Genomic DNA, 10,115 nt, shown 5'->3' on the forward strand with positions numbered 1-10,115 from the left:
GCCAAATCCAGACTCTTGTCTTTGTCTTTTGGTTCCGGAATCTCAAAGGTTCAGAAACCTCACCAGGACTGATAGCAGATACTTTGAAGGGAGGGACCCAAAGACCTCCCGGGGAAGGTGGGACATCCTCTTTAGGACTAGATACTGGCTTTTAATAGGTCTCTGGTTGCGGGAGAAGCCAGGGGGTCCTTTGCTGTGTTGATGGCGCCATCTAGTGGTGATGAGCAGGAACTAAGACCTGAAGGATTTGTTACGATGTGGCAGAGGCGGACATTTTATCTCAGGGATTTGCCTTGCGTCCCGTCACACCCACAGTTTCTGGCTCCTTAGCCTGTTTGGCTGAGTCACACTTCTCCACCCACTGGTACTGACAGGGCTGTATACTTTGTGGACTCATTTATCCTCAGTTATAGGCCACTTTTCTTTTGATGGCTTTCTTGTCCCTTCAGCATGTTGCCTCTCTCCGATTTGTTTCCTCCAACCTAGTGTAAAATCCCCCCACTTTCTCAGACCATTCAGTTTTCTTTTAGATGCCTGCTGGACTCAGAATTTTCTGGAGGTCCCTGTGGCTGATCTGTGGGCCTTAACCTGGCTTTAAGTCAACCCTTGCTTACTTCCTACTACACATTGTTGCCTTGGGAATGGACGGTGCTTGTCCCCTCCCTTCAGTGTTCATCAGTCCCATTTTTCAGACATTCCAGACAGACTTAAACTCCTGTCTCCACCTTTTCTGTTTCCATGGAGTTTGCTTAGACATGGACAGTATCACTCTCAATAGGTGACACGACACACCTTGTTCTAGCACGTTTTATTTAGTATTCATTTATCGCGAGTCACATGTGATTCTCATGTGAATCCTATGTGATAGGCAGCTCTGGTCGAAATTCACAAGCCAATTCCAAAATTCAGTGGAAATAACTTATTTGTGTTATAATACCTTTCTTGATGTCTTATGCTGTTTAGACTGGAAGGTTCTCTAAGGTGGAGGTGGGAGTGGTGCGCAGGTGGTCATCTCCCTTTCTTCTGGCATGTTCCGTGTTGTAACCCAGCTGAGTGCTTTACACCTGGAGGGCATTTGGTGTGATTGGCGTGGATTGCAGTGACCAGTAGGTTCTCCCTCTGTCCTCAGAGCCATCATGAAGCTGAACGGCCACCAGCTGGAGAACCACGCCTTGAAGGTCTCCTACATTCCTGATGAGCAGGTAGTACAGGGTCCCGAGAATGGGCGCCGAGGAGGCTTTGGCTCTCGGGCCCAGCCCCGCCAGGGCTCTCCTGTGGCAGCAGGAGCCCCGGCCAAGCAACAGCAAGTGGACATCCCCCTGCGGCTCCTCGTGCCCACCCAGTACGTGGGCGCCATCATCGGCAAGGAGGGTGCCACCATCCGCAACATCACAAAGCAGACCCAGTCCAAGTGAGTCTTGGCTGCAGGGGAAGTGGAGGTGGGGCCGGGGAGCAGTGGTTGGTGCCCAGGAGGCGAAGCCTCTCTGGGAAGCACGCTGAGGGGCCTCGACTCAACTTTACCTCTTAGGAAATGTTGGGGAGGTAGAATAAGCCTGAGGGTGCCGTTTGGTGGCAGTGGCTGGGCCACACACTTTCGTTAGTAAGAAGGGTTCTATTTCTTGCAGAAGGTCTCATCGAGCAAACCTAGTCTTGGCAAAAAGGTGGCCACTCCTTAGTGCTCTGTGGTTTCAGCACCACTTATTGGCGGCAACAGGATGGGGCCTGTCAGGGACCTTAGTAAGAGGTCACAGTTCTGACCCGTCTCCCGTTCCACCACAGCCACCCCTCTTCTCTGATCTTTATAGCTGATCATTGTGTGTTCTGTGGAAAGAGAACAGGTCACATTGTGTCCTTATTCATAATGCATCCTTTTATTATTTACTTTTAATTTGGGACAGTGTGCTTTCTCTTTATAGTTGTTTCAAGGGGGAAATGCAGAATTCAAGGGGAAATGCAGCTTCACAGCTGAGGGCTGTTGATCCCCCAACCCTGTATTCCCATGATAGACGCCACCATTCTCAGCCACCACCTCCTGACTGAGACAGAATCCAAAGCAACAGGCTGGCCCTTTTCTCTGCCCATTTCAATTCTGCGCTTGGCCTTGTTCCAAAAGGAGCCGGACTGTAGCTTTGACTGAGGGTTAGCTAACCATCCGTGTACCTGTGGTCCTCAGGATCGACGTGCACAGGAAGGAGAACGCAGGTGCTGCCGAGAAGGCCATCAGCGTCCACTCGACCCCCGAGGGCTGCTCCTCTGCCTGTAAGATGATCTTGGAGATTATGCACAAGGAGGCAAAGGACACCAAAACGTAAGGCTTCAGCTTCTGGGCACGTGGGCACTGCCACCTCCTCGACTCTAACGCAGACTTTTTTTTTTTTCCTGCGGCACACGGGCCTCTCACTGTTGTGGCGTCTCCCGTTGCGGAGAGCAGGCTCCGGACGCGCAGGCTCAGCGGCCATGGCTCACGGGCCCAGCCGCTCCGCGGCATGTGGGACCTTCCCGGACCGGGGCACGAACCCGTGTCCCCCGCGTCGGCAGGCGGACTCCCAACCACTGCGCCACCAGGGAAGCCCTAACACAGACTTTTTTAAAGCAAGAATAGAGACTAATAGGAGACACAGAAATTCTATGAAAGGATAAAAGCTGAGAAAATGAGTCCTTGTAAATAACGCCTTGTATATCTTCGCAATGCCGTGCCCTCACAGGTGTGTGCCTGTGTATGTATGTGCGTATATTTTAGCACAAATAGGATCATAATGAACATGCTGTTCTATAGTTGGCTTCTTTTTGTCTGTGAGTACATCTCTAAAACCATCACCACAGTTCGGATAAGGAACATATCCATCGCCCTTATTGACCTTGTGCCCTTGGCCACCCGCCCCTACTTCCCATTTCTCTCCCTCAACAACCACTGATCTGCCGGTTTTCTTTGAAAACGTACTTCTGTCTTGGGGTTTACCTTGGAAACCCCTCACCTGCGGTGGCCCGCCTTCTAAGAAGCTCTTGTCCCTCGCTTCTTCCCAAGGGCTGACGAGGTTCCCCTGAAGATCCTGGCCCATAACAACTTCGTGGGGCGTCTCATTGGCAAGGAGGGGCGCAACCTGAAGAAGGTGGAGCAGGACACGGAGACAAAGATCACCATCTCCTCGTAAGGCGCTCTCTCACTTCCCTTTACGAGTGGGAGGCCTGGGCACCGGGGGTGGCGGCGTTTCATTACTGAGCCTTAATATCTGCCCCTGAAGTTGGCTACAGTTTCTGCTTGTTGAAGAAGAAGAATCCAAGAAGCGGTAAAGAGCAGTTATCTGTCAGGGCTGGAGCATTTATCAGAGCGCCCGTCACCGCCGTGGGCTGCTGTTAGCGCGCTGCCTCTTCAGTCCTTTGCTGCCGCTTCCTGTCTCTCTTGCTCGGCATCTGGAGGAGAGAACCTGTGGCCAGGGGCCAGGGCTTTGGGGTTTCGGGAGCCTTTGCCAGGCCCTGGGAAGTGGACAGACCCAGATCCTTTTCTGAGCCCTGAGCACGTGCCGTGCGTGAGGGGTTGCCTCGCTGTGGGGGGACCACGGTCATGCGGCTGGACTAGCAACACTCCGTGAGCGCTGTGTGCCTCTTGATGTTGCCAGAGACTTACCGGTGGGCAAAGTAACTGCTCTGTGCCCAAGGGCACGGGAAATGGGTTGCCTGGCGCCATTGGGGACCAGCTTCCAGTTATGAGCATCCTCCTTGCTTTACCAGTCTGCTCTGAGTATCCCCACCTCCCCGTGGGGAATCCTTGCCCTGGTTACAAACCCAAGGCCAGAAACGGAGAGCTGTTGGCCCCAAACTAAACAGCCTGCAGAAATGGCCTTGTTGTGTCTCGGCCCCAGCCAGGACCTGTCTCCCGGTCCTGGCCTGTCGGCGGGAGCTTGACACCGCTGTGCTCCCCGCCCCAGGCTCCAGGACCTCACCCTCTATAACCCCGAGAGGACCATCACTGTGAAGGGCGCCATCGAGAACTGCTGCAGGGCCGAGCAGGAGATCATGAAGAAAGTTCGGGAAGCCTATGAGAATGACGTGGCTGCCATGAGCGTGAGTGCTGGGTGCCTCTGCTTGCCCTTCCGTGAGCCTGAGCCATGGCAGAAGTGGGTGTCCAGTGAGGTGGGCATTCTCAGACTGGGGGGCCTGGGAGCTTTTACTTTGCTTTTGGACCTCGATTCATCAGAATCCTTTTTAAATTAAATTAATAGGGATTCTTCATTTGATTCCTGGGGTGCAAGGGGGAGTCCAGTCTTGGGCTTTGAGGTCTGTGATCCTCCTGTAAAGTTTGTGTTTATGTGCACTTGGTGGGGAGAGGGTCCATAATTTTCATCTGGTTTTTAGAGGGGAGTGAGGATGTGGGGCACTTGACCAAAAAGGTGAGTCCTAAAGGTCAGAGGTCTGTCTCCTCTTCCTCGTCATCGGCCAAGTCTGAGGTGTGTCTCCGTCAGAGCGCAGTAAACCACTAGAGAGGGAGGACGTCTGAGGGTCTGACGCTGGGCCCCCTCCTCAGAGCTGCCGGTTCTTGGTCCAGCGAGAACCCTCCGTGTACGTGCGCGTGTGTGTAAAAACCAGAAGGACAGGCAGGTTGGGGGCAAAAGCACGTCATTCCACTGTCGAGGCCCGCTCACCCTCTCGTTCAGCCAGGGCCACGTACAAGGGCCACCAGGTCCTGTCAGAATGAGCCGACCTCTCTTTCTTCACCTTCCTTCCCCAGCTGCAGTCTCACCTCATCCCCGGCCTGAACTTGGCTGCTGTAGGCCTTTTTCCAGCCTCCTCCAGTGCAGTCCCACCACCTCCCAGCGGCGTCACCGGAGCCGCCCCCTACAGCTCCTTTATGGTAGGTGCAGGGTCTTATTACAGGGGACCCCTGGGCCATGCGGCCACAGGGTCCAACTCTTTGTGGCAGCCTGACGCTTGGGGATTTGCGGGGAGAGGGAAGGGCTCCCAGCCACTGGCGCCAACCCTCCAGAGCATCCGCCCTGGGCACGGCAGCCTCAGATGCTGGCAGCACGCTTCCTCCTTGTCTTGTCCGGCTTCTTCCCTTTGTCCCGGCTACAAAGAGCTACAGAGCACGTAGCCCAGGGTGGCCGCTGGGTGCCTGCACCCTTTCCTCCTCGAGGATGCAGGCCAGGGCCACGGAGGGCTTCCGGGCTGTGTCCCTTAACCTGCGTTAGTAACACGTCCTGTCTTGGCAGCAGGCTCCAGAGCAGGAGATGGTGCAGGTGTTCATTCCCGCGCAGGCGGTGGGCGCCATCATCGGCAAGAAGGGGCAGCACATCAAGCAGCTCTCGCGCTTCGCCAGCGCCTCCATCAAGGTGACCTGCCGTCTCCGTCCCGCTCCCGCGGTGGGAGAGCGCGCGGCTCCCGTCACCCTCGACGCTTGTTCTCAGACACCCCATCTGCCTAGTGTCGGGCAGATGCTTTGCTTTTGACCTCGCTTGGTCCTCCGTGGGATGCCTTCCAGGCTCCTGGGCTTTCAGGCTAAGGGAGGAGGTGGTACAGGCACAGAAGAGAACTTCAGTTCAGGCAAGACTGACCGGGTTCAAACCGCAGCTTCTGAGCTATATAGATCCTGAGCCTTTGGTTCCTCATCAGTACAGTAGGGATGATAATACTCTGCAATAATGCAGCCAAAGTCCCTGGCTCAGTGCCTGGTGCACAGTGGTTGCTCAGTAAATGTTAGCCGTCTTTCCACCTTCCCTGGCCGTGGAGAACCTGTCACAGTGAACAGATGTTTTGTTAGATTTCACAAGTCTCAAGCCGTTGGTTTCAGTGGTCTGAAAGGTTTTGGTCGAATGCAGTATATGCTCTCTGAAGAAGAGCTCCGGGAGATTCTCTGGGAGGTCACTGCCCTCCCCGCACTGGTCATCTGTGCCCCTCCCTCTTGGCAGGACTCTACTGAGACCTGCTGGGGAGAGGGGGACATGGGGTGTGGGCGGGGTGCCCCTACTTAGAAAATGTCAGGAAGCGAACGCGCCCGTGCCCTCATAAGGGTTTCGGTGCAGGCGCAATAGCCTTGGGGCTCGGGCTCTTTGTTCTTCACTGCCCCGGCCGTCCGAAGCGGGGAGTGGACGCAGGGTGGTGGTAGGGGTCCGCGGAGGTGGAGGGCAAGGGCACCTCTTTGACGGGCGTTTGCTTTGCAGATCGCTCCTCCTGAAACTCCGGACTCCAAAGTTCGCATGGTCATCATCACTGGACCCCCAGAGGCCCAATTCAAGGTTCTGATCTTTATTGTTTTTCCAAGTAGGACCCAGAGGAATTGAGTTTGGATGGGAGTGCAAATCTGCATCATGTTTTTAAGCTTCCCTGCAAAACACAGGGCTGCAAGGCTGCTTTCAAATTGACCTCAGATGGGAATTCTGTTGCTTTCCCTCTTTGCTTCCTGAGAGTAAATAGGCACGTGGGGAAGAAGGCAGTCTGAGGGCTTCCTCCTTGTCCTCTGCCTTAGTGACTGAGGAAGGCCCTTCTCTCCTTTATGTCCCTATGACGTGCCGAGGTTCTCGAACTTCTGGGCAGACAGCCGAAGAGCTAATAGCTTATTCTGACCTAGGGAGGGATGGAGAACGGGGACAGCTCTCTAGACTGTGTGGAGTGACCAAGAGCCTGCCCTCTGAGTGAGTGACTTCCACCAGCTGCCACTCAGGGCCTTGACTTGCCAGCCACGGCTTGTCCAAGTCCATGCAAGCGTCCCAGACCCCATAGGTCTGGTTTGTAGCTCAGGTGCTATGTTCCTCTGAAGAGCTACGTATTCATACTCAGTTACTCTGCCCAGCCTCCCCAGTGTTACAGTGAGCCAGGAGTATTGGCAGGTCGTTTCTGTGGACCTTTCATATCACCTGGCCTAGATGGTGACCCACCCCGAGTGGGCGTGGGCCTGTGGGCCAGAGGAGGAGGGGGTGGGGCTTGGGGAGCTTCCCTTTCGTCACATACACGTGGCCCCCTGATACAACAATGACCTCCTCTTCTCAGGCTCAGGGAAGAATTTATGGAAAACTCAAGGAGGAGAACTTCTTTGGTCCCAAGGAGGAAGTAAAGCTGGAGACCCATATCCGGGTGCCAGCGTCGGCAGCTGGCCGGGTCATTGGCAAGGGTGGCAAAACGGTGAGCCGTGAGGGTCAGGTTGAAAGCTCTGGACATCAGTCCCCGAACCCAACAGCTCTTCCCTGGCCCCCAGCTCCTCCACCCGCCTCAGCCTGGGTGCTCCCAATTTGTCCGTTCACTTGATTCCACTTCCCAAGCCCAGCTCCTGACTCCTCCAGTTTCTACCTGCTAATGACCAAGCTCTTGACCCTCCAGTCCCATCCATGTTTGACATGGACAGCACCCTGAGCTCCTCTCTGACCGGTCCTCCCTGCCCCTGCCCCCAGGTGAATGAGCTGCAAAATCTGACAGCAGCTGAGGTGGTGGTGCCAAGAGACCAGACGCCTGATGAGAACGACCAGGTCATCGTCAAGATCATTGGGCATTTCTATGCCAGCCAGGTACATACGTCACTCCCCCATCACGGGAGGGCGGCAGGGCTCCAGAAGCATGACCCCGACAAGTCCCGTGCGCTCTGCCCGCCTCTGGGCTGGGTCAGTCTTTCCTTCCATGGGTAAGGGTGTGAGCTGTAGATGTTTTATTCCCTCTTAAAGCTGTAGGGACCGTGATTTGACGGTTTTCATAGGTGGTCTATATTATGTAATAACTGTGGTGTATCGTATGTTATGTGTTAATAGTCTCCTCTGTCGTCTAACCTTAGTCCTTCTCTTCTGCACTGGATGAGAAGAGAAGTGGGTCTTATCCACCACCCAGCCTTGTTCATGGAGTAACGTCCTGGGTGGCCCGTTTGCAGTGCAGTTCCTCCACCGTCCCCAGAACCACGGCTCCGTCCTTGCTTCCCGTTCTTCCACCTCCTGTTCTCTTCCTGGAGCTCACCATCTATCCCTGCATTGCTTCCAGGAAGCCGGTCAGCAGTGCCCAGCATTGGGACTGACCCCAGAGTCTAGAAAGGACGGCAGGTATCAGGTTCAAATTGTAGGATGATGGGAAGCTAGTGGGGTTTTCCTAAAACCCCTTAGTGTTGGAGCTAGAAGGGATGTGGAGACTATTGGATACAGTCCCTTCCACTCACAGAGGATAAGCATGTCACATCAGGCTTGTGGCCCACCTGAGGCTGCTCACACAATCGAGGGCAAAACAGGAACCCAGACCCCAGCGTAGCGTGACAACTTTCTCTGACAGCCCTTTGGGAGCCATTAATAGCCACAGAAATATTTACAATTTATAGGTTCTGCTGCTACACCAAGCATTATTCTGTGTGGTCTCTGTTAACTCATGTAATCCTCATAACAGCCTCATTGTACACATGAGGAGTGTGAGATGTTTTGTTTTGTTTTGTTTTGTTTGCGGTACGCGGGCCTCTCACTGTTGTGGCCTCTCCCACTACGGAGCACAGGCTCCGGACGCGCAGGCTCAGCGGCCATGGCTCACGGGCCCAGCCGCTCCGCGGCATGTGGGACCCTCCCGGACCGGGGCACGAACCCGTGTCCCCTGCATCGGCAGGCGGACTCTCAACCACTGCGCCACCAGGGAAGCCCAGGAATGTGAGATTTAAATGATATATCCAGGGATGCAGAGAGCCAGGGTGTATTAAATACCAAAGTGGGGACATTGTTCATTGGTTAAAATGAGAACTCAATGAAAAACTCTGTAAAACATCAAGCACAGGGCTGACAGAGTAGGAATTAATGTATAAATATTGACTCCACATTCCTTCCCCAACCTAGACCAACTTTCTCTTTAACCAAGAAATCAAGCACTCAATTTGTGGAAAGGAGACATTCTGGTAAATTTCTGTCAAGAGAATCACATTCTGCAGTTGATTTCCCTTATAAAACTTTGTTCATAGGGAGGACACTTTTAATTACTAAGGAGAGAGTAAAGATACCAGTCCTTTGGTGTTTTGTCCATTTTCACAGTGGAGCTTATTCCACTACCTTTTGGTTATCCCAGTTCATCCCCTTTCCTGGGATACTTACATGCATAGTGGAGTTGTGATCGGTGACGAGGTCTCCTGCTTTTTGTCCTTCTGACAACACGTGCTCCTGGAAGCTCTGGGAGTTCCCCCTTGAGTTCAGTAACGTGTGTCAACTTGGTCATGTTTTAAATTCTGATGAATGAGTTTATACTACTGTTTATGCTGCCTTCCTCTGTATGAATCCAGGGGGCGCTCAGGGTCTGCTCGGAGGCAAAGAAACTTTTGGTCACTCTAATCCTCAGTCTTCTTTCTTACAAGTCCAACATGACCTGTTGTTGCCGCTGGTGTCCAGACCCCGATGGCTTCTCTCCGCACGTGAGGCTATATCTCCTCGCCTTCGGAGACCCTCACTCTCACTTGTTCTATCTGCAGATGGCTCAGCGGAAGATACGAGACATCTTGGCCCAAGTCAAACAGCTGCACCAAAAGGGACAGGGTAACCAGGCCCAGGCCCGGAGGAAGTGACCGGCCCCTTCCCATCACGTCGGCTCAAGGACAACAGGCCGAGATCGAGAGCACGTTCTCCCCAGCAGGCCTGAGAATGAGCGGGAATCAGGGACACTTGGGCCGGGATGTAGATCAGGTTTGCCCACTTGGTTGAGGAAGTTGTTCCAGTGAGGAACCCTGATCTCTCAGCCCTAAACACCCAACCAATTGGCCCAACACTGCCCACCCCTGAGGGTGTCACCATGGAAATTCTAGGTCAGGGTGCTTTTAAACGTGGATTGTTTTAAGTTCTCCAGGTCCCACCGAGAGGGTGGGTCAGACCCCAGTGGGAAGGGGAATAATTTCCTTCAGGTTTTGAAAACATGCAGAGGGGTGTTTTAATCGACCTCAAAGGATGGTTTACTTCTTGACCCTAAGATCCTTCCAACCTTCTTCTACTTGGTTTATTGATGAAAATACCTCTATTCTTGTGCCCTGACATAGCCTTTTCGTATATTCACACTGGTTATGTTACCTTTCTCCTACTGGCAAAAGTGAGAACCAATCCATTGCTTTGCTTACCTTATTGACTCGAAGGGGGAAGACACATTGGCATCTGTAGATTAATTCCAGTCCCTTCCTAACCAACCAGGAGGAA

General features: G+C 53.5%; 1 protein-coding gene across 4 annotated transcripts in view; it reads left to right on the plus strand.

The window, feature by feature from the left end:
- The window catches only part of IGF2BP1 (insulin like growth factor 2 mRNA binding protein 1), a gene marked incomplete at both ends in the record, with an annotated part of 38,805 nt that extends 29,309 nt beyond the window's left edge, over nt 1-9,496 (plus strand). The window contains 10 exons of one of the 4 annotated variants that reach the window (XM_081219519.1): nt 1,130-1,411; nt 2,174-2,308; nt 3,026-3,148; nt 3,927-4,062; nt 4,727-4,849; nt 5,208-5,327; nt 6,156-6,230; nt 6,982-7,113; nt 7,380-7,493; nt 9,404-9,496. In XM_081219519.1, coding sequence (XP_081075645.1) covers nt 1,130-1,411; nt 2,174-2,308; nt 3,026-3,148; nt 3,927-4,062; nt 4,727-4,849; nt 5,208-5,327; nt 6,156-6,230; nt 6,982-7,113; nt 7,380-7,493; nt 9,404-9,496 — 1,333 coding nt within the window. The remainder of the gene's footprint in view (nt 1-1,129; nt 1,412-2,173; nt 2,309-3,025; nt 3,149-3,926; nt 4,063-4,726; nt 4,850-5,207; nt 5,328-6,155; nt 6,231-6,981; nt 7,114-7,379; nt 7,494-9,403) is intronic. The other 3 variants (XM_081219520.1, XM_081219521.1, XM_081219522.1) reach the window with 3 other exon arrangements.
- Nucleotides 9,497-10,115: the final 619 nt, after the last annotated feature.

Source organism: Mesoplodon bidens (assembly GCF_964165515.1).
Source record: "Mesoplodon bidens genome assembly, chromosome: 19".
Lineage (NCBI taxonomy): Eukaryota > Metazoa > Chordata > Mammalia > Artiodactyla > Ziphiidae > Mesoplodon > Mesoplodon bidens.